This window comes from Salmo trutta, chromosome 29 (genome assembly GCF_901001165.1).
Source record: "Salmo trutta chromosome 29, fSalTru1.1, whole genome shotgun sequence".
In the NCBI taxonomy this organism is placed as follows: Eukaryota; Metazoa; Chordata; class Actinopteri; order Salmoniformes; family Salmonidae; genus Salmo; species Salmo trutta.
Window position 1 is genome coordinate 44321864 of NC_042985.1, and position 24467 is coordinate 44346330.

General features: G+C 41.7%; 1 protein-coding gene across 5 annotated transcripts in view; it reads left to right on the forward strand.

Moving 5' to 3' along the window:
* Positions 1 to 24467, forward strand: part of ddx31 (DEAD (Asp-Glu-Ala-Asp) box polypeptide 31) — a 67294-nt gene that overhangs the window by 23896 nt on the left and 18931 nt on the right. For all 5 annotated transcript variants that reach the window (XM_029722318.1, XM_029722319.1, XM_029722317.1 and 2 more), the window contains exons 13-20: positions 3290 to 3507; positions 4858 to 5010; positions 5757 to 5816; positions 8181 to 8231; positions 8339 to 8478; positions 9818 to 9902; positions 10037 to 10148; positions 16384 to 16567. In XM_029722318.1, the coding sequence (XP_029578178.1) occupies positions 3290 to 3507; positions 4858 to 5010; positions 5757 to 5816; positions 8181 to 8231; positions 8339 to 8478; positions 9818 to 9902; positions 10037 to 10148; positions 16384 to 16567 (1003 nt within the window). The remainder of the gene's footprint in view (positions 1 to 3289; positions 3508 to 4857; positions 5011 to 5756; positions 5817 to 8180; positions 8232 to 8338; positions 8479 to 9817; positions 9903 to 10036; positions 10149 to 16383; positions 16568 to 24467) is intronic.

Here is a 24467-nt window from a genome sequence, read left to right on the forward strand (position 1 = left end):
AAGGTTTAGGTTCAGGCTGAGGCTCAGAATTAGAAGAATAGTCATCCGAGATGTCATGATTAATTTCTTCCCCATCTGAGTCAAATTTTACAAATGTATACATAAAGAAACATCTGTCACATTTACACAAGTATTCAGTCCCTTTACTCAGTACTTTGTTGAAGCACCTTTGGCAGCGATTACAGCCTCTTGGGTATGACGCTACAAGCTTGGCACACCTGTATTTGGAGTTTCTCCCATTGTTCTCTGCAGAACCTCTCAAGCTCGGTCAGGTTGGATGGGGAGCATGGCTGCACAGCTGTTTTCAGGTCTCTCCAGAGATGTTTGATCGGGCTCTGGCTGGGCCGCTCAAGGACATTCGGAGACCTGTCCCGAAGCCACTCCTGCGTTGTCTTGGCTGTGTGCTTAGTTAGGGTCGTTGTCCTGTTGGAAGGGGAACCTTTCCCCAGTCTGAGATCCTGAGTGCTCTGGAGCAGGTTTTCATCAAGTATCTCTCTAATTTGCTCGGTTAATCTTTTCCTCGATCCTGACTAGTCTCCCAGTCGCTGCTGCTGAAAAACATCCCCACAGCATGATGCTGCCACCACCATGCTTCACCGTAGGGATGGTGCCAGGTTACGTCCAGATGTGACGCTTGGCATTCAGACCAAATAGTTCAATAGCTGGTTTCACCAGACAGTCTTGTTTCTCATGGTCTGTGAGTCCTTTAGGTGCCTTTTGACAAACTCCTAGTGGTCTGTCATGTGACTTATACTGAGGAGTGGCTTCCGTCTGGTCACTACCATAAAGGCCTGATTGGTGGAGTGCTGCAGAGATGGTTGTCCTTCTGGAAAGTTCTCTCATCTCCACAGAGGAACTCTGGAGCTCTGTCAGTGACCATCGGGTTATTGGTCACCTCCCTGACCAAGGCCCTCCTCCCCCGATTGCTCAGTTTGGCCGGGCGGCCAGCTCTAGGAAGAGTCTTGGTGGTTCCAAACTTCTTCCATTTGAGAATGATGGAGGCCACTTTTCTTGGACCTTCAATGCTGCAGACATTTTTTGGTGCCCTTCTCCAGATCTGTACCTCAACAGAATCCTGTCTCGGAGCTCTACTGACAATTCCTTCGACCTGGCTTGGTTTTTGCTCTAACATGCACTGTCTAGTGATGCACCGATATGACATTTTTGCCTGATACCGATGTCCGATATTTTCCTTGCCCAAAAAAAACGATACAGATAACCAATATTTAAAATTTCTGCCGCCTTTCAAGCATTCTAGTACAGTTAAATAGTTAACACACACACGGACGAAGAGGCCTAAGGCACTGCATCTCAGTGCAAGAGGCGTAACTACAGTCCCTGGTTCGAATCCAGGCTCTATCACATCCGGCTGTGATTGGGAGTCCCATAGGGCGGTGCACAATTGGCCCAGCGTTGCCGGGGTAGGCTGTCATTGTAAATAAGAATTTGTTCTTAACTGACTTGCCAAGTTAAATGAAGGTTACACACACCATACTGACCGAAAAATGATTTGCACCTTAGCCAAATACATTTAAACTCAGTTTTTCACAATTCCTGACATTTAATCCTAGTAAAAATTCCCTGTCTTAGGTCAGTTAGGATAACCACTTTATTTTATGAATGTGAAATGTCAGAATAATAGTTGCGAGTGATTTATTCTCAGCTTTTATTTCTTTCATCACATTCCCAGTTGGTCAACATGGGTTAAACATTTTGGGTAGCCTTCCACAAGCTTCCCGCAATAAGTTGGGTGAATTTTGGCCCATTCCTCCTGACAGAGCTGGTGGAACTGAGTCAGGTTTGTAGGCCTCCTTGCTCGCACACGCTTTTTCAGTTCTGCACACAAATTTTCTATAGGATTGAGGTCAGGGCTATGTGATGGCCACTCCAACACCTTGACTTTGCTGTCCTTAAGCCATTTTGCCACAACTTTGGAAGTATGCTTGTCCATTTGGAAGACCCATTTGCGACCAAGCTTTAACTTCCTGACTGATGTCTTGAGATGTTGCTTCAATTTATCCACATAATTTTCCTTCCTCATGAAGCCATCTATTTTGTGAATTGCACCAGTCCCTCCTGCAGCAAAGCACCCCCACAACATGATGCTGCCACCCCCGTGCTTCACGGTTGGGATGGTGTTCTTCAGCTTGCAAGCTTCCCCCTTTTTCCTCCAAACATAACGCTGGTCATTATGGCCAAACAGTTCTATTTTTGTTTCATCAGGCCAGAGGACATTTCTCCAGAAAGTACGATCTTTTGTCCCCATGTGCAGTTGCAAACCGTAGTCTGGCTTTTTTATGGCGGTTTGGGAGCAGTGGGTTCTTCCTTGCTGAGCGGCCTTTCAGGTTATGTCAGTATAGGACTCGTTTTACTGTGGATATAGATACTTTTGTTTCCTCGGCATAAGGTCCTTTACTGCTGTTCTGGGATTGATTTGCACTTTTCGCACCAAAGTACGTTCATCTCTAGGAGACAGAACGCGTCTCCTTCCTGAGCGGTATGACGGCTGCATGGTCCCATGGTGTTTATACTTGCGTACTATTGTTTGTACAGATGAACGTGGTACCTTCAGGCGTTTGGAAATTGCTCCCAAGGATGAGCCAGACTTGTGGAGGTCTACCATTTTTTTTCTGAGGTCTTGGCTGATTTCTTTAGATTTTCCCATGATGTCAAGCAGAGAGGCACTGAGTTTGAAGGTATGCCTTGAAATACATCCGCAGGTACACCTCCAATTGACTCAAATCATGTCAATTAGCCTATCAGAAGCTTCTAAAGCCATGACATTTTCTGGAATTTTCCAATCTGTTTAAAGGCACAGTCAACTTAGTGTATGTAAACTTCTGACCCACTGGAATTGTGATACAGTAAAATAATCTGTCTGTAAACAATTGTTGGAAAAATGACTTGTCTTGCACAAAGTAGATTTCCTAACCGACTTGCCAAAACTGTGGTTTATTAACGAGAAATTTGTGGAGTGGTTGAAAAGCGAGTTTTAATGACTCCAACCTAAGTGTTTGTAAACTTCCGACTTCAACTGTACATATTTAGGGGAGTGTATATGACAACGGACTTTGGATTGCACATTTTGTATGATATTTTACAAGACAATGTATGACACACTAACACTGTGTGTGTGCCTGGCATAGAGATGAGTATACAGTGCCTTCAGAAAGTATTCATACCCCTTGACTTATTCCACATTTTGTTGTTACAGGCTGAATTTAAAATTAATTAAATTGAGATTGTGTCTCTGTTTATCTCACTGTTCTAATTCACGTTGTGGTGGCAGGCTTATCCCGGTTAGCTGGGATCAGCATGAAGGAGCCGGTCAGCATCCAGGTGGGGGAGAACTCGGAGGGGATCAACGAGCTGACTCCGGACCACACCACAGCCCAAGGCAAATCGGACCGCTTTGCTGTACCCGAGAGGCTGCAGCAGCACATGGTGGTGGTTCCCAGCAAACTAAGGCTGGTCTGCCTGGCAGCCTTCATTCTGTCCAAGTGCAAGGTAAGCACAGTCTGGTATTGGGTGTATATTCCTCTAGATGCTGATCTGATCTTGTGTCAGTTTTAGTGTTTCTCTCACTAATGATTGAGATTAGGCTTGGGGGATGTGAAGGTGGTCCTAGATCTGTGCCTGGGAGAAACTTCTCCCCAGAATGCACAGTCCACATGCAGATAGCCAACCCCCAAATATCAATATCAATGTTATTGTTCATGTTAAATCGGGGAGCTTTATTAGTCTTACCATTCTGGGAAACTAAGTAGGGATGTTAATAGTTTAGCTTCTGAAAATTACATTTGACCAGTCATGCTAATTGTTCTGTATTTTAATTTGCATAATTTAGTGGAATTGAATTGGCGCGTGTGTATTTTCGTTAGTCGTCATGCATCTTATGACACATGCACAGCATACAGAGCCTAGTTTGAGGAGTGGAATATCCTACCACCTGTCAGACAGCGTGAGATTAGATCCTTAGTGGAGTGAAACTTGCTTTTTGTAAGCCCAGTCACTGCGCAACAATTCTAAATGAAATCGGGTGTTTCTCTCCTGTTCTATTGGTTTTCATAACTTTCTTTCGTTGCCCAGAAGCCAAAGGCCCCATCTTAGTCATATTACCAAAGCATCCTAGTTGTTATAGATTCCCCTTCTTTGTAACAGAGATTTTCATCTGTCACATATGGAACCGCTCACATTAGGTGTGCTGTTTCGAGTGGTGTTTTCCCCTGAATTGAATTTTGGCAAATGTTTAATGCCTTTTTATATATATATATAAAAAGGCATTAAACATTTGCCAAATGTGTGTATATATATATATATATATATATATATATATATATATATATATATATATATATATATATATATATATATATATATATATATATAAAAAAATTGCTAGTGCTTCATTACAGGAGTTGCATGTTCAATAATTGGCTATTCAATTTTGACTGATAAGACAATAGGCTTGCTTTTGTCGCATTTTCCATTAAGCTCTTAAGGGAAACTGTCCGGTCCTTGTGTGCATGCCTAGTATCAGAGAGGAAGAGGCGACGCGAGAGCTTTCACTCTCTCCAAAATAAGCCCAATGCGTTTCTATGTCGCCTGCCTTCCAGCCTTGTAACATTGTTAGGGCGGCGAAATAAGCGTCTCGTCATTATTTACAGATCTCTAATAGTATTTTCTGTTGGTCACGTCGTTTTACTGTTTAGATTTTTTTTTACTGTTTGTTAACCGGTTAATGAGATTTTGTTATTCGACAGCAAAAGTGACTGAAATTTGCATCCCTAAAGTAAAGGATATGCACATTGTCCCATTTTATATTATGGCTGTGTTTATCCTCTCTTACCCCTGCAGTTTGAGAAGGGTCACAAGATAATTGTGTTTGTGTCGAGTTGTGAGGCAGTGGAGTTCCTGCTGATCCTTTTCAACGCCGTGCTCTCTGGGCCAAAAGCCAAACAGCAGCCTCCGCTCAGCTTCTTCCGTCTCCACGGCAACATGAAGCAGGAGGTGAGACACTACTTTTTTAACCTACCATGTACCCATGTGACTGTTGCATGGGAGTACAGGACAGTTACGTTTTTACATTTGTGCTACACAAGCATCACTCCCAGGGCCTTCTCTGGAGCAGCAGCACAGTCTTTCCAATGAAGGCTGCTTTTAGTCAGGGTCAGAGAGTGGCTATACCATGCCCTGTGTTGCCACTAACCAGCTGGTGTAGTGTGGCAGTCACCAGGCCATGCCCTGTGGCTGTACCCGGGGAGGAGCTGAGGGCTAATGCCCTGCCCAGTGTTCACCCCTGTCCCAGGGCTGCTAATGACAGTCAACGGGGGCTGCCCATATGGCACCTCTGGGGGCGTGGGACTGGAGATGGGCAGTGGGCACAAGCTCTGGTTAGATATTAAAGAGGAATGGGTCAGGTGGTAGTATGGACGGCAGAGGCTGGATCTACATCTCAAATGGCACCCTATTCCATATATAGTGCACTGCTTTGGTCAAAAGTAGTGCACTATGTTGGGGATAGGATGCCATTTGGGATTCGGACAAAGTTATTATGGATGTGTTTGGAAATAGGAATGCACAGGCTGGGCACCTTACAACTGCTCCTGTGACGAGGATGGCAGGTGATACAGCTGTTATTGCACCTAAAACAGATTGCCCTCCACAAATACCCTTTATGGATTTTGGTGTTGTCTTATATGGGCAAATAATTTTTTACCTGTACAAAATGTAACAACAAACTTTATTTTTAACAGGAAAGGACAGAAGTTTTCCAAGAGTTCTCTCTCTGCAAGACTGGAATTCTGCTCTGTACGGTAAGCCAGCTCAACATTTGAGACACTGCCTGGGCCTACATGACGCCAGATATCTTCCTGCGGGTTGAGGGGAAACGGTTAGATTAACTTCTATTGGCTATGTGGGACACTAGTGGCAAATTCAGGGCGGCAAATTCAAAAACAACAAAATGTCATAATTCAACTTTCTCAAACATCCAACTATTTTACACCATTTTAAAGATACACTTCTCCTTGATGTAACCACATTGTCAAATTTCAGAAAGGCTTTACAGCGAAAGCAAAACATTAGATTATGTTAGGAGAGTACATAGACAAAAATAATCACACAGCCATTTTCCAAGCAAGGACATGTCAATAAAACCCAAAACACAGCTAAATGAAGCACTAACCTTTGACGATCTTCATCAGATGACACTCCTAGGACATTATGTTACACAATACATGTATGTTTTGTTCGATAAAGTTCATATTTATATCCAAAAACAGCATTTTACATTGGCGCGTGATGTTCAGAAATGTATTCCCACCAAAACATCCGGTGAATCAGTACATCAATTTACAAACATACTCATCATAAACGTTGACAAAACATATAACAATTATTTAAAGAATCATAGATAGACTACTCTTGGATGCAACCGCTTTGTCAGATTTTAAAATAGCTTTACGGAGAAAGCACATTTTTCAATATTCTGAGTACATAGCTCAGCCATCACAGAGAGCTATACAGAGACCCGCCAAGTTCCGAGCGCGGAACCAGAGACGAAAAGTCAAAATATTCCATTACCGTACTTAGAAGTATGTCAAACGCTGTTTAAAATCAATCTGTATGGTATTTTTAACGTAAAATTGCGATAATATTCCAACTGGACAATAGCATATTCATTCAAGAAGAAAAAGAAGGAAAGGCGCACTCTCGTGACCGCGCATATCCAATCCCTTTGTTGCCAGGCAGATCACTCAGTAACTGAGCTCCTATACTCTGCCTAGTGACAGGAGAATGCTCAACCACTTTCTGAAGGCTTTTGACAGCCAATGGAAGCCTTAGGAAGTGCAACGTAACCCCACAGATACTGTAGTGTCGAAAGGGACTAGAAAGAACTACAATTCTCAGATCCTCCACTTCCTGGTTGACTTTTTCTCAGGTTTTTGCCTGCTATATGAGTTCTGTTATACTCACAGACACCATTCAAACAGTTTTAGAAACTTTGGAGTGTTTTCTATCCAGATCTACTAATAATATGCATATTCTAGTTTCTGGGCCAGACTAGTAACCTGTTTAAATTGGGTACGTTTTTCATCCGGCCATGAAAATACTGCCCTCTAGCCCAGACAGGTTAAATAATGACTGTTGTACCAGGTCTAAATTGTGCAGCCCTGGGTCCCAGGCAGCGAGTGGCCTGAGCATCAGCCCCTGTTTGCTGGAAGGAAAATACAGAATATCCCTGCCCTGCGGGAACCAGCCCAGCTTCTCTTTCCATTAGCTTTGCCATTTTACTAAAAAGTTCCCTAGGCAACCGAGCTTGCCATGGACTTAAACCCAGAACTGTTGCCCCTCAAAATCATTTTCACTTGATGTTGTGAAAGGTTGCATGGCCAGTTCTTGTCATCCTTCCTTACCTCTCCCCCCCTCTGTGTCTCTGTTTCTCACTTCTCCCCCCCATCTCCTTCACTACTTGATTGGTCATTCAATTCAATTGCTTAGTTCCTAGATATTTGTCCTTTCGTTTGGACTTGCATTTCTTCAACTAGCCACTGAGGCACACCGTCCCACGATGTCAAAACAATATCAACAATGACAACAACTTCATTTTGGGGAAATTAAATGTGTGTGAATGATAGACCCCTTAATGCTAAATGACGAGGCTGAATAAATAAGTGGTTCTAATCTGTCTGACAGGCTGGCATGGCCCAGCATTGGCCTCCATCTGTACTGGCTGGCCAGGCCAGCATCGCTACTCCACCCCTCCCCAGGCAGTCCAGTGTGCCCGGCCAATACACAGCTCATCCTGGCCCTGCCATTGGCAACCGAAGGCCCAGAGCTCCATGCAGCATCTTCCTTCTTCCTAGCACTCCAAATCAGTTATTTATTTATATTATAAGCTACAGCAGCGCAGCTGGCCACAAACCACAATGGCCTCCCAGACCAATAAAGACAATGGCCTTTTTGAAATGTTAGCCCATTTCAAACAAACTCCTGTGCGTGCACACAGTCATCTAGCCCAACTGTGTGTGTTTGTAGTGAGAGACAGTGGTATTTCACCAGGAAAATGTACTTCTTATCGGGCCACTATAAATTTGACCTAAAAGTCAGAGGGTTGGTTTCAGGCTTGCATTGGGAGGTCCACGACATCACAATCAATATATATTTTTTTTCTCCAGGATGTTGCAGCACGTGGACTTGACATGCCTCAGGTGACATGGATTGTACAGGTAAAATTCTAATATAAGAACATGACATTACTGTCCATAGAGGGATTCCAAGTGACATGTCAGATATTTGTATTTAAATGAGTAATGTGTGCGTCTGTGTGTTTTAGTACAACCCTCCAACCACTCCAGCAGAGTATGTGCACCGTGTCGGGCGAACTGCCCGTATAGGAGCTAAGGGAAGCAGCCTTCTCTTTCTCACCCCTGCTGAAATGTCCTATGTCACTTCCCTGGCAAATCACAATATCAGGTAGGTCTGTGGATGATCACTCACTTCTCTAACCCGTGTGCCCATGTTCAATCTTTTTATTGTGTGACACATCTCCACACAGTCTGTCTGCGTCCCCAACTTTAAAGTTAGTCTTATTTGGACTTTTCTATGCTCCATACAAGACCGTGAAACACTTTTCTCTCCCAGTCCTGTTCTCATACACGTCGTCTCTATGGTTTTACTTTGTGCACACAAACACACACTAATGCTTCATTCCCAAGCTCTCAGTGTAGCCCGGCTGAATCGTCTGGGCTGATCGATCTCTGTGAAGGGAAGCAACTGACAGCCACTGAGCAGAGCCAGCCAGAGCTGTCACCCTCTATGGTCATGTGCCTACCAGGACTAGACTAATCACACACCGCCACTGCTCACAACGTCATTTACCACGAGCTACATGACAGCCTGCTGCTAGGGGGGGGGGGGGACATTGGGCATTGCGGAACATCCCGCACCCCACGTCTATTTCTATGGGCACAAGCACTGTTCATGACACAAACTGTTCACACCCCTCTTGTTGGTGGAGAGAGTTTAACAGGTTTAAAGCTTATTTCCTGCAATTCTACACATTATGTCATTGGGGTGCAAAGAAAATGTTAAAGCAAATTTTCATGCAATTCTGTATGTTTTGCCATGTTTAATGTGTATTCATGTTATATTTGAGTGACACAAAAATTACAACTGTCTATGGGCAATTAAAAAATAAAAAATAAATAAACGTTAGCTGACATGGGCTGGTTGATCTGGACATTCTGACAAGTTATAAATGGCTCTCTAAGGTATGCAATGACTAACATGACACGAGTAACTGATGATGCACTACCCAATTTCGAAATGGCACCTTGTGCATTCTACTATTACAACTTTCAAGAGTAAGTTTAAACCCAGACTCTGTTTAAAATAAAAAAATACAAACTTCCTGCCGACCCCACAGTTTGGGAACCACTGTGCTATAGGACTATTAAAAGGGTTTAGGACGAGGGAGTAAGACATCCGGAGAGATCCAATAGAAAGTCATACTACAAAAGTCTCACTAGTTTGCGTCTTTAGAACAAGCACCCGTTTGAGGCTAAGTCACAATGTTTGTATTTCCCCAAATGTACGTACTTGGTCGTTTTTTGAAAGCAGTCCACAGTGGAACTCAGGGTGTATTCACTAGGAACCAAATGTAACCATAGGGGCCGAAAAATGGAATGGACCTACCGGAATTTGTCCAATAAACTCTTGTTTTTGTTACAAAATGTTTTCTGCATCAAAACAGTTTGCTACGGTTTGCACAGTGCACTAATGAATGCACCCCTGTTGTCAACTGTTCCTCCAGCCTGTCCGAGATGAAGATGGAGATGATTCTGTCAACGCTAATGCTGGACAACCGCTTCAAAGTCAGGGGAAAGTATGACGGCAAGGTGAGGGAGCAACAAGCTCAACACATTTTATACTTATGACTATATTCAGCTTTCACCAATGTTCAAAGTGCTTTCCTTCTGGTCAGTTCAATCCACATAACTTGTGTGTGTTATGCACCTGTGTGTGTCTATAGATGTCTTCCGGGGCTCTGGAGCAGGAGGTGCGGGATAGAGCAACTGTCCTACAGACGGAGTTTGAGAATGCTGTCCATAACGACGACAACTCTGTCCAAGCAGCCAAGAGAGGTTTTTTAAATTTGTTTAAAATTTGCACACAAGAAAAAACAAGGCAATAAGATGAGAGTTTAAAGACAAAGGAAAACTGCAGGAGAGGAGGGAAAAAAAGATGGGATAGTATGGCACCTCCCCCTTTCCATTTTAAAACAGAATCCTAACATTAAAGAAAAACAAATAGTTGGGAATAACACAAAGGAAAATACCAGATTTAAGCACATGGGTAAAAATTTGAGGTCGACCGATTATGATTTTTCACCGCCAATACCAATTTATTGGAGGACCCAAAAAAACCGATACCGATTAATCGGCCGATTTTTTTTAAATTTAATTTTAAATTTTTTAAAATTCGGATTTTTTTATTTTTATTATTTTGTATTGTTTATTTGTAATAATGACAATTACAACAATACTGAATGAACACTTATTTTAACTTCTTTGGGATAGGGGGCAGTATTTTCACGGCCGGAAAAAAACGTACCCGATTTAATCTGGTTACTACTCCTGCCCAGAAACTAGAATGTGCATATAATTAGTAGATTTGGATAGAAAACACTCTAAAGTTTCTAAAACTGTTTGAATGGTGTCTGTGAGTATAACAGAACTCATATGGCAGGCCAAAACCTGAGAAGATTCCATACAGGAAGTGCCCTGTCTGTCAATTTGTTGTCCTTCTGTTGCATCTCTATCGACATTACAGCATCTGTGCTGTAGTGTGACACTTTCTAAGGCTTCCATTGGCTCTCTAAAGCCGCCAGAAAGTGGAATGGGGTGTCTGCTGTCTCTGGGCAAAGTACAGCAGCTCTGTTTGTGAGTGGTCAGCCTGGGACAGTGAGACTGGAGCTGCGCGGTCACGAGACTTCTCAATTTTTTTCTTTCAGCCTTTGAATGAATACAACGTTGCCCGGTTGGAATATTATTGCTATTTTACGAGAAAAATAGCAAAAAAATTGATTTTAAACAGTGTTTGACATGCTTCTAAGTACAGTAATGGAATATTTTGAATTTTTTGGTCACGAAATGCGCTCGCGCGTCACCCTTCGGATACTGACCTGAATGCACGACCAAAATGGAGGTATTTGGATATAACTATGGATTATTTGGAACCAAAACAACATTTGTTGTTGAAGTAGAAGTCCTGGGAGTGCATTCTGACGACGAACAGCAAAGGTAATCCAATTTTTCTAATAGTAATTCTGAGTTTAGGTTGTCCCAAACTTGGTGGGTGTCAAATTAGCTAGCCGCGATGGCCGAGCTATGTACTCAGAATATTGCAAAATGTGCTTTCGCCGAAAAGCTATTTTAAAATCGGACATTGCGATTGCATAAAGGAGTTCTGTATCTCTAATTCTTAAAATAATTGTTTTGTATTTTGTCAACGTTTATCATGAGTAATTTAGTAAATTCACCGGAAGTTTTCGGTGTGTATGCTAGTTCAGAACATCACATGCTAATGTAAAAAGCTGTTTTTTGATATAAATATGAACTTGATTGAACAAAACATGCATGTATTGTATAACATAATGTCCTAGGAGTGTCATCTGATGAAGATCATCAAAGGTTAGTGCTGCATTTAGCTGTGGTTTGGGTTTATGTGACATACACTGCTCAAAAAAATAAAGGGAACACTTACAACACAATGTAACTCCAAGTCAGTCACACTACTGTGAAATCAAACTGTCAGCTTAGGAAGCAACACTGATTGACAGTAAATTTCACATGCTGTTGTGCAAATGGAATAGACAACAGGTGGAAATTATAGGCAATTAGCAAGACACCCCCAATAAAGGAGTGGTTCTGCAGGTGGTGACTACAGAGTCTACAACCCACACAAGTGGCTCAGGTGTAGTGCAGCTCATCCAGGATGGCACATCAATGCGAGCTGTGGCAAGAAGGTTTGCTGTGTCTGTCAGCGTAGTGTCCAGAGCATGGAGGCGCTACCAGGAGACAGGCCAGTACATCAGGAGACGTGGAGGAGGCCGTAGGAGGGCAACAACCCAGCAGCAGGACCGCTACCTCCGCCTTTGTGCAAGGAGGAGCAGGAGGAGCACTGCCAGAGCCCTGCAAAATGACCTCCAGCAGGCCACAAATGTGCATGTGTCTGCTCAAACGGTCAGAAACAGACTCCATGAGGGTGGTATGAGGGCCCGACGTCCACAGGTGAGGGTTGTGCTTACAGCCCAACACCGTGCAGGACGTTTGGCATTTGCCAGAGAACACCAAGATTGGCAAATTCGCCACTGGCGCCCTGTGCTCTTCACAGATGAAAGCAGGTTCACACTGAGCACATGTGACAGACGTGACAGAGTCTGGAGACGCCGTGGAGAACGTTCTGCTGCCTGCAACATCCTCCAGCATGACCGGTTTGTCGGTGGGTCAGTCATGGTGTGGGGTGGCATTTTTTCGGGGGGTCGCACAGCCATGTGCTCGCCAGAGGTAGCCTGACTGCCATTAGGTACCGAGATGAGATCCTCAGACCCCTTGTGAGACCATATGCTGGTGCGGTTGGCCCTGGGTTCCTCCTAATGCAAGACAATGCTAGACCTCATGTGGCTGGAGTGTGTCAGCAGTTCCTGCAAGAGGAAGGCATTGATGCTATGGACTGGCCTGCCCGTTCCCCAGACCTGAATCCAATTGAGCACATCTGGGACATCATGTCTCGCTCCATCCACCAACGCCACGTTGCACCACAGATTGTCCAGGAATTGGTGGATGCTTTAGTCCAGGTCTGGGAGGAGATCCCTCAGGAGACCATCCGCCACCTCATCAGGAGCATGCCCAGGCGTTGTAGGGAGGTCATACAGGCACGTGGAGGCCACACACACTACTGAGCCTCATTTTGACTTGTTTTAAGGACATTACATCAAAGTTGGATCAGCCTGTAGTGTGGTTTTCCACTTTAATTTTGAGTGTGACTCCAAATCCAGACCTCCATGGGTTGATAAATTGGATTTCCATTGATTATTTTTGTGTGATTTTGTTGTCAGCACATTCAACTATGTAAAGAAAAAAGTATTTAATAAGATTATTTCATTCATTCAGATCTAGGATGTGTTATTTTAGTGTTCCCTTTATTTTTTTGAGCAGTGTATATGCTTGCTTGGAAAATGGCTGTGTGATTATTTGTGTCTATGTACTCTCCTAACATAATCTAATGTTTTGCTTTCGCTGTAAAGCCAAATCCGACAATGTGGTTAGATTAACGAGAGTCTTATCTCTAAAATGGTGTAAAATAGTTGATTGTTTGAGAAAATTGAATTGTGGTATTTTAGTTGGTTTTGTATTTCGCGCCGTGCGATGCCATTGGCTGTTGGCTAGGGGTTCCACAGGCGGAACGGGGTTCCACTAGCGGAACGTCTGTCCTCAACAGGTATAATACATCAATAAAATCAAATTCGCCTCAAATAAATAATGAAACGGTCAATTTGGTTTAAATAATGAAAAAACAAAGTGTTGGAGAAGAAAGTAAAAGTGCAATATGTGCCATGTAAGAAAGCTAATGTTTAAGTGCCTTGCTCAGAACATGGGAACATATGAAAGCTAGTGGTTCCTTTTAACATGAGTCTTCAATATTCCCAGGTAGGAAGTTTTAGGTTGTAGTTATTATATTATTATAGGAATTGTAGGACTATTTCTCTATACGATTTGTATTTCATATACCTTTGACTATTGGATGTTCTTATAGGCACTTTAGTATTGCCAGTGTAACAGTATAGCTTCCGTCCCTCTCCTCGCTCCTACCTGGGTTCAAACCATTAACACATTGACAACAGCCACCCTCGAAGCAGCGTTACCCATGCAGAGGAAGGGAAACAACCACTCCGAAGTCTCAGAGCGAGTGACGTTTGAAACGCTATTAGCGTGCACTCGGCTAACTAGCTAGCCATTTCACATAGGTTACACCAGCCTAATCTTGGGAGTTGATAGGCTTGAAGGGGTGGGTATCATTTGTAGAATGTTCCAACAGGAATCTGTTCCAAAAAACGTAAAGTAAAAGGTTGCCAACCAACAACGCATACAAAGTAGCAACGCATACAAACCTAGCTAACTAGCTGCCGAATAGGCATCAACTCACCACGTAGACATTTTTCGGAATAAACGTGATGAGTGAAAAACGCAATGAAATAGACCACTCCCTACCCGGTATCTTATTCTGCCGCTATACAACTTTGTATGCGTTGTTTTTTGGAACCTTGTTATTTACGAAGTTTTTGGAATAGATTCCTGTTGGAACGTTCCACAAATTATACCCACCCAGGTTGAAGTCATAAACAGCGCAATGCTTGAAGCACAGCAAAGGGCTGTTTGAATGCATGCTTACGAGCCTGCTGCTGCCTACCACCGCTCAGTCAGACTGCTCTATCAAATCATAGACTTAATTATAATATAATAAACACACAGAAATACGAGCCTTGGGTCATTAATATGGTCGAATCTGGAAACTATCATCTCGAAAACAAAAGTTTTTTTCTTTCAGTGAAATACGGAACTGTTCCGTATTTTATCTAACGGGTGACCAAGTCTAAATATTCCTGTTAGGCATTGATGTTTATGGTTAGGTACATTGGTGCAACGACAGTACTTTTTTCGCAAATGCGCTTGTTAAATCAACACCCGTTTGTCGAAGTAGGCTGTGATTCAATGAAAATTAACAGGCACCGCATCGATCATATGCAACGCAGGACACGTTAGATAAACTAGTAATATCATCAACCATTTGTAGTTAACTAGTGATTATGTTAAGATTGATAGTTTTTTATAAGTCTAATGCTAGCTAGCAACTTACCTTTGCTTCTTGCTGCCCTCGCGTTACAGGTAGTCAGCCTGTTAATCCTTGTGGAGTGCAATGTAAGGCAGGTGGTTAGAGCGTTGGACTGGTAACCGAAGGTTGCAAAAACAAATCCCCCCTGAACAAGGCAGTTAACCCCCGTTTCTAGGCCGTCATTGTAATTAAGAATGTGTTCTTAATCTGACTTGCCTAGTTATATAAAGGTGTATAAAAAAAAAAGAAAATCGGCAAATCGGTGGCCAAAAATACCGATTACCGATTGTTATGAAAACTTGAAATCGGACCTAATTAATAGGCCATTCCGATTAATCGGTCGACTTCTAGTTAATATTGCCTGCTAACCTGGATTTCTTTTAGCTAAATATGCAGGTTTAAAAACATATACTTCTGTGTATTGATTTTAAGAAAGACATTGATGTTTATGGTTAGGTACAGTCGTGCAACGATTGTGCTGTTTTCGCAAATGCGCTTTTGTTAAATCATTCCCGTTTGGAGAAGTTGGCTGTCTTTGTTAGGAAGAAATAGTATTCACACAGTTCGCAACGAGCCAGACGGCCCAAACTGCTGCATATACCATGACTCTGTTGCAAGAGAAGTGACACAAAAATATATACTTGTGTATTGATTTTAAGAAAGACATTGATGTTTATGGTTAGGTACAAGTTGGAGCAACCTTTTTCGCGAATGCGCACCGCATCGATTATATGCAACGCAGGACAGGCTAGATAAACTAGTAATATCATCAATCATGTGTAGTTAAACTAGTGATTATGATTGATTGTTTTTTATAAGATAAGTTTAATGCTAGCTAGCAACTTACCTTGGCTTCTTACTGCATTCGCGTAACAGGCAGGCTCCTCGTGGAGTGCAATGTAAAGCAGGTGGTTAGAGGGTTGGACTAGTTTACCGTAAGGTTGCAAGATTGAATCGCCAAGCTGACAAGGTAAAAATCTGTCGTTCTTCCCCTGAACAAGGCAGTTAACCCACCGTTCCTAGGCCGTCATTGAAAATAAGAATGTGTTCTTAACCGACTTTCCTAGTTAAAAAATATTTATTAAAAAAGAAATCGGCAAATCGGTTGTCAAAAATACCGATTACCGATTGTTATGAACACTTGAAATCGGCCCTAATTAATCGACCATTCCGATTAATCGGTCAACCTCTAGTAAAAATTAAATAAATTCAAGTTAAATGCATAATCAGCATGCGTTACAAATCAACTTCACCCAACATTGCTAGGTTAAACGGACAATAAAAGCGAAGAATTTTATGTTTAACATGATCATTGACATTAGTCTATATAGCAGGAAAGTTTGGGTACAGAATCAAAAGAAAGGCTTCCTCACTATGAGAGAATAATATCCTCACTAACAGTTTGTCTGGTTGACTGGTTTAAACTCCTGTTTTGTGGTCTTCGTTTTAGTGATGTTCATGCAGCGCTTTCCTCTGTGTCTTTAGCCTTGCAGTCGTTCCTACGGGCGTACACTGCCTACCCGTCCAACATGAAGCACATCTTCCATATCAAAGCCCTGCACCTGGGCCACGCCGCCAAGAGCTTCGGCCTGAGGGACGCCCCACAGGGCCTGGTCACCGCCCCTGCCAAGGGCTCCAACAAAGACAAGGGACAGGCCAAGGACAAGAGGTGAGCCAAAACACTGCGGCAAAACACTAGCATTACTGAACTGTGTCACTTTTTTACTGTCATTCATTTAAAAAAAAAAATGTTAATGTAAAAATGTGTTTAGCATGTATGTATGTATGTACAGTTGAAGTCGGAAGTTTACATACACCTTAGCCAAATACATTAAACTCAGTTTTTCACAATTCCTGACATTTGATCCCAGTAACAATTCCCTGTTTTAGGTCAGTTAGGATCACCACTTTATTTTAAGAATGTGAAATGTTATAATAGCAGAGAGAATGATTTATTTCAGCTTTTATTTCTTTCATCACATTCCCAGTGGGTCAGAAGTTTACATACTCAATTAGTACCGTAATTTCCGGACTATTAAGTGCACCTGAATATAAGCCGCACCCACTGAATTTAAAAAAATATATATTATTTTGAACATAAATAAGCCGCAGGTGCCTACCGGTACATTGAAACAAATGAACTTTACACAGGCTTTAACGAAACACGGCTTGTAACAAAAATAAATGGGCTTTAACGAAACACGGCTTGTAACAAAAAATAGAAAATTTGCAGTAAGCTTTAGTTGTCTTTTTGCACTGAGTCAATTCCTCACGCTGCTGTTTCCAACGTCTTATCATCGACTCATTAAGACCAAGCTCCCGTGCAGCAGCTCTATTTCCTTTTCCAACAGCCAGATCAATCGCCTTCAACTTGAAAGCTGCATCATATGCATTTCTCTGTGTCTTTGCCATGATGGGGGTGACAAAATGACTACTGTAATCAGAATGATGGGAAGTTTGAGAGCGCTCGATTTAATCTAAACAATAAACAAAAAACTTGTTTGACCTTAACCCGTTCGGCAATTTCATTGGTCGAATGAAATCTTCATGCCGCCAAAAAACTGAGCACGTCACAGAATGTTTTTTTGGAGAAAAAAAAATTGAAAGCGGGAAAAATCCATATATTAGCCTTGTCATTGTTTAACCTCTCTAGGGTAGGTGGCACCAAATCGTCCCACCTACGTAACAGCCAGTGGAATCCTGTGGCGCGTTATTCAAATACCTTAGAAATGCTATTACTTCAATTTCTCAAACATATGACTATTTTACAGCATTTGAAAGACAAGACTCTCGTTAATCTAACCACACTGTCCGATTTCAAAAAGGCTTTACAACGAAAGCAAAACATTAGATTATGTCAGCAGAGTACCCAGCCAGAAATAATCAGACACCCATTTTTCAAGCTAGCATATAATGTCACAAAAACCCAGAAGACAGCTAAATGCAGCACTAACCTTTGATGATCTTCATCAGATGACACACCTAGGACATTGTTATACAATACATGCATGTTTTGTTCAATCAAGTTCATATTTATATCAAAAACCAGCTATTTACATTAGCATGTGACGTTCAGAATTAGCATACCCCCCGCAAACTTCCGGCGAATTTACTAACAATTGACTAAATTACTCACGATAAACGTTCACAAAAAGCATAACAATTATTTTAAGAATTATAGATACAGAACTCCTCTATGCACTCGATATGTCCGATTTTAAAATAGCTTTTTGGTGAAAGCACATTTTGCAATATTCTAAGTAGATAGCCCGGCATCACAGGGCTAGCTATTTAGACACCCAGCAAGTTTAGCCTTCACCAAACTCCGATTTACTATTAGAAAAGTTTGATTACCTTTGGTGTTCTTCGTCAGAATGCACTCCCAGGACTTCTACTTCAATAACAAATGTTGGTTTGGTCCCAAATAATCCATTGTTATATCCAAACAGCAGCGTTTTGTTTGTGCGTTCAAGACACTATCCGAAAGGGTAAATAAGGGTTACGAGCACGGCGCATTTCGTGACAAAAAAAATTCTATATATTCCATTACCGTACTTCGAAGCATGTCAACCGCTGTTTAAAATCAATTTTTATGCCATTTTTCTCGTAATTTGCAAGAACATCCAATAGTCAAAGGTATATGAAATACAAATGGTATAGAGAGAAATAGTCCTATAATTCCTATAATAACTACAACCTAAAACTTCTCACCTGGGAATATTGAAGACTCATGTTAACTTCTTGGGGCTATGTGGGACGTTAGAGTGCCACCCGTGGCGCACCCTATCAACAGCAGGTGCATTTCAAGAGCGGCAAATTTGAAACCAAATAAATGTCAAAATTCAAGTTTTTCAAACATACACCTATCTGGCACCCTTTGAAAGATAAACATCTCCTTAATCTAACCACGTTTTCCGATTTCAAAAAGGTTTTACGGCGAAAGCATAAAGTTAGGTTATGTTAGGAGAGTACATTGACAATAGCTGTGTGTAGTGTATTGTCAATTCAAAGACAGGCGTCACCAAAACCATAAAATCAGCTAAAATTATGCACTAACCTTTTACAATCTCCATCAGATGACACTCCTAGGACATTATGTTAGACAATGCATGCATTTTTAGTTCTATCAAGTTCATATTTATATCTAAAAACAGTGTTTTACTATGGCGTTGATGTTCAGGAAATCGTTTCCCTCCAATACCGGCAGTCAAGTCATGACAACAAAATAATTAATTAATATTAGAAAACATTGGTAAAATATTATATTGTCATTCAAAGAATTATAGATTTACATCTCTTGAACGCAATGGACTTGCCAGATTTAAAATTAACCTTACTGGGAAATCACACTTTGCAATAATCTGAGCACTGCGCCCAGAAAAATACGCATTGCGATACAGACTAACCGCCATGTTGGAGAGATCTAAAATCGAAAATACTATGTAAATAATCCATTACCTTTGATTCTCTTCATCAGATGTCACTTCCAAAGAATCCCAGGTCCATAACGAATGTAGTTTTGTTCAAAAAAGCTCATCATTTATGTCCAAAAACCTCCGTGTTGTAGCACATGATCTAAGCCAGCCGGACTTCACTTCACTTCAAGAACGGAAAAAATATATTTTCGTTCGTTCAAACATGTCAAACGTTGTATCGCATAAATCATTAGGGCCTTTTTTAACCAGAACATGAATAAAATTCAAGGCGGACCATTGGGTTCTCTTTTAAAACGTTTCGGAATGAGAGTACCCACCATCAAATCGCGCGCCAGGTGTCTAATCGGCCATCGCCGTTCCAACGCTCTTCTTCAGTCAGATCTCACTGTAGAAGACTCAAAACACTTTGTAAAGGCTGGGGACATCTTGTGGAAGCAATAGGAAGTGCCAAAATATTCCTCCTTCCCTTTGTTTTTCAATGGTATAGGCTTAAAGTCAATTCAACACATCAGGTATCCACTTCCTGTCAGAATCTGTCTCAGGGTTTTGCCTGCCAAATGAGTTCTGTTATACTCACAGACACCATTCAAACAGTTTTTGAAACTTTAGGGTGTTTTCTATCCATGTATATGCATATTGTAGTTACTGGGTAGGATTAGTAACCAGATTAAATCGGGTACATTTTTTTATCCAGCCGTGAAAATACTGCCCCCTATACCCTAACAGGTTAAAAGGAACCACCAGCTTTCAAATGTTCTGATGTTACGAGCAAGGCACTTAAACGTTAGCTTTCTTACAAGGCACATATTGCACTTTTACTTTCTTCTCCAACACAACCAAATTGAACATGTTTCATTATTTAATTGAGGCTAAATTGATTTTATTGATGTATTATATTAAGTTAAAATAAGTGTTCATTCAGTATTGTTGTAATTGTCATTATTACAAATAAATAAAAAAAATCGGCCGATTTAACCTTTATCTGCTTTTCTTGGTCCTCCAATAATCGGTCGACCTCTACTTGAAATACATCCACAGGTATACCTCCAATTGACTCAAATGATGTCAATTAGCCTATCAGAAGCTTCTAAAGCATTTTCTGGAATTTTCCAAGCTGTTTAAAGGCACAGACAACTTAGTGTATGTAAACTTCTGACCCACTGGAATTGTGATACAGTGAATTATAAGTGAAATAATCTGTCTGGAAACAATTGTTTACTTTGTTACTTGTCATGCACAAATTAAATATCCTAACCAACTTGCCAACACTATAGTTTGTTCACAAGAAATGTGTGGAGTGGTTGAAAAACGAGTTTAGTGACTCCAACCTAAGTGTATGTAAACTTCCGACTACAACTGTATGCATGTATGTATGTGCAGTGGAGGAAGCTGCCTTTTTTTGCTTTTGAAATAGCAGTCATAGCGAGCTGCTATTCCTGTCCCTCTGGGTGTAGAGGAGTGGCTGTATGTCTAGACCCCCAGAGGACAATCCGTATGGCCAGGCGTGGCCGTTGCTAGGGGTGTCTGACACTGGACCTGCCTCCACTCATCTCTACTCACACAGCTATTAGTGGTCATCTGAGGGATCCCCCTGAGGCCTGAGCACTCAGGTTCTGGCCTGACTGGCTTCTGGTTGGCTGCTTGGCCTGGACTCGCCCTCTAGACAGAAGCAGGCAGCGCAGCACAGTCGGAGAGAGGGAAGGAGGGTCATCTCAGCAGGGTGCCCTAGTGCTCATTAGCCTGCTGATTGTGGGAGACATGTTAGTATATTCTGTGCTGCTTGGACTGATTAGCGTGGGCCCTCACTTCTACAGCAAGCTAGCAGCTAGCACCTGCTATAGATTAATGCAGTCTGACTGACGTTCAGCTCGGTGGAACTTGGTTTATTTGGTTTCGGTGAGCTTGGTTTGTAAAACGATTCCTTGCCCATCACCTTGATGTAAGAGTGTGGTTTATGTTTTTTTCGAGTGTGTCCCAAGCGGCACCTTATTCCCTATGTAGTGCACTACTTTTGACCAGGGTCCTGGGCCTCGTTTCCCAAAGCCTTCATAGCATTAAGATCATTGTTAGAACCGTCTTACCATCTTCGGTTGTTTCCCAAACCATTATTAGTAAAGTTGCACTTGAAAACGTTTTATTTACCAACTGCCTTAGATGCTTTTTTGCCCTTCCCAGTCACTTTATACACAGAAGAGCTTAGCTTAACACAGAATTAACAGTTTTCTGTCGCGCTGTGACCGCCGATAACTTCAGAACGAACTTGACTACAAATAAAACGTTGCCAATTTATTTGCAATTGTTACAAACAAGTAAAAAATAACATTTTTGAAGTGAAAACAGAGATGACTGCAAAAGGGCTACGTAGGCCTGTATATTAAAATCACATTGAAGTAAATTGTATGTTCATTCAATTGCATTCTATATGCCAGTTCTAGGCTAATGTTTGTCATTTTTGGCTCAATATATTTCTTTTTTATTTGACCTTTATTCAACTAGGCAAGTCAGTTAAAAACAAATTCTTATTTTCAATGACAGCCTAGTGGGTTAACTTCCTTGTTCAGGGGCAGAACGACAGATTTGTACCTTGTCAGCTCGGGGATTCGAACTTGAAACCTTTCGGTTTCAAGTCCAACGCTCTAACCACTAGGCCACGCTGCCGCCCCATGCCACCTCACGATGTGTAATGTGCCATCTTGATTTAGTGTATTATTATAGAGCAAGCATTTAGAATGTTCTGTTACAGCCTGAATAAAACATTTATTAAATTGATATTTTGTCACTGGCCTACACACAATACCCCATAATGTCAGAGTGGAATAATATTTTAAGAAATGTCTTGAGTCAGGTATTCAAACCCTTTGTTTTGACAAGCCTAAATAAGTTCAGTAGTAAAATAGTGCTTTAGTTACATAATACGTTGCATGGACTCTCTGTGTGCGGTAATAGTGTTTAACCCCCAAAGTCGATTTCCGTGCACCTGCTGAAATCTATTTAGAATGCTTTAAAAAATTCCCCTTAAAAATCAGCAGTGACTATGGAGGTGTAGCATCTCCATCCGCCTGTGTCGCACTTCCGCATCTGCTGTGAAAGGTGACAGAGCTAGAGCGGTGTTTGTCAGACCATGAGACATCTCAAAGATCAGCCTTCTCACAATATTGCTTGTAGCTTCCGAACGGTTTGGCCTACAAACTATTATGGAAAGATGACTCTCAAGAACATGATGGTGTTCTCTGTTTTGCTCTACGACCTCCACAAGTGTCAGGAGACTCATCTGAAGTCTGTACAGACAATCTGCCAACTGCTGTCTGTGGCATCTGAACCGTTTTGGGCTACACGCTAATAGACTCTAATGAACATGTACAGGCCATACAAGACTTGACTGAAGGTCCCTTGGTAACAGTTGAAAAAATGTATGGAAGTACAAGGCCTTCAAAAAGTTTTCAGACCCCTTGTCTTTTTCCACATTTTGTTACCTTATTCTAAAATGGATTAAAAAAATTATAATTCCTCAATCTACACACAATACACCATAATAATAAAGTGATAACTGTTTTTTAGAGATTTTGCAAATGTATAAAACAAAACAACAGACCTTATTTACATTAGTATTCAGACCTTTTGCTATGAGACTTGAAATTAAGCTCAGGTGCATCATTGATCATCCTTGATGTTTCTACAACTTGATTGGAGTCCACCTGTGGTAAATTTAAATTGATTGGACATGATTTGGAAAGGCGCACGCACACACCTGTCTATATAAGGTCCCACAGTTGACAGCGCATGTCAGAGCACAAATCAAGCCATGAGGTCGAAGGAATTGTCCGTACAGCTCCGAGACAGGATTGTGTTGAGACGCATATCTGGGCAATGGTACAAAAACATTTCTGCAGCATTTGAAGGTCCCCAAGAACACAGTGGCCTCCATTGTTCTTAAATGGAAGAAATTTGGAACGATCAGGACTATTCCTAGAGCTGGCCGCCATGCCAAACTGCGCAATCGGGGGAGAAGGGCCTTGGTCAGGGAGGTGACCAAGAAGCCGATGGTTGCTCTGACAGAGCTCTAGTGTTCCCCTGTGGAGGTGGGAGAATCTTCCAGAAGGACAACCATCTCTGCAGCACTCGGAGACGCAGACACTAATCAGGCCTTTATGGTAGAGTGGCCAGACGGAAGCCACTCCTCAGTAAAAGGCACATCACAGCCCACTTGGAGTTTGTCAAAAGGCACCTAAAGACTCTGACCAGGTAGTCACCTGGAATGCATTTAAATTAACAGCTGTGCCTTGTTAGAGGTAAATTTGTGGAATTTCTTTCCTTAAACCTGTTGGGGCTAGGGGGCAGTATTTGCACGGCCGGATAAAAAACGTACCCGATTTAATCTGGTTACTACTCCTGCCCAGTAACTAGAATATGCATATAATTGTTTGATTTGGATAGAAAACACCCTAAAGTTTCTAAAACTGTTTGAATGGTGTCTGTGAGTATAACAGAACTCATTTGGCAGGCCAAAACCTGAGAAGATTCCAAACAGGAAGCGCTCTCTCTGACCATTTCATGGCCTTATTGATCATCTCTAACAAAAACAGGGGATCTCTGGCATGACGTGACATTTTCTAACGCTCCCATAGGCTCTCAGAAGGCGCCAGAAAGCTGAATCGTGGCTTTGCAGCCCATGGCTGAAAAACATTAGCGCATTTTGATAGTGGTCGATCTTAATCATTAGATTATGTCAGCAGAGTACCCAGCCAGAAATAATCAGACACCCATTTTTCAAGCTAGCATATAATGTCACATAAACCCAAACCACAGCTAAATGCAGCACTAACCTTTGATGATCTTCATCAGATGACAATCCTAGGACATTATGTTATACAATACATGCATGTTTTGTTCAATCAAGTAAATATTTATATCAAAAACCAGCTTTTTACATTAGCATGTGACTAGCATTCCCACCGAACACTTCCGGTGAATTTACTAAATTACTCACGATAAACGTTCACAAAAAACATAACAATTATTTTAAGAATTATAGATACAGAACTCCTTTATGCACTCGCTATGCACTCGCTAGCTTTTCGGTGAAAGCACATTTTGCAATATTCTGAGTAGATAGCCCGGCCATCACAGGCTAGC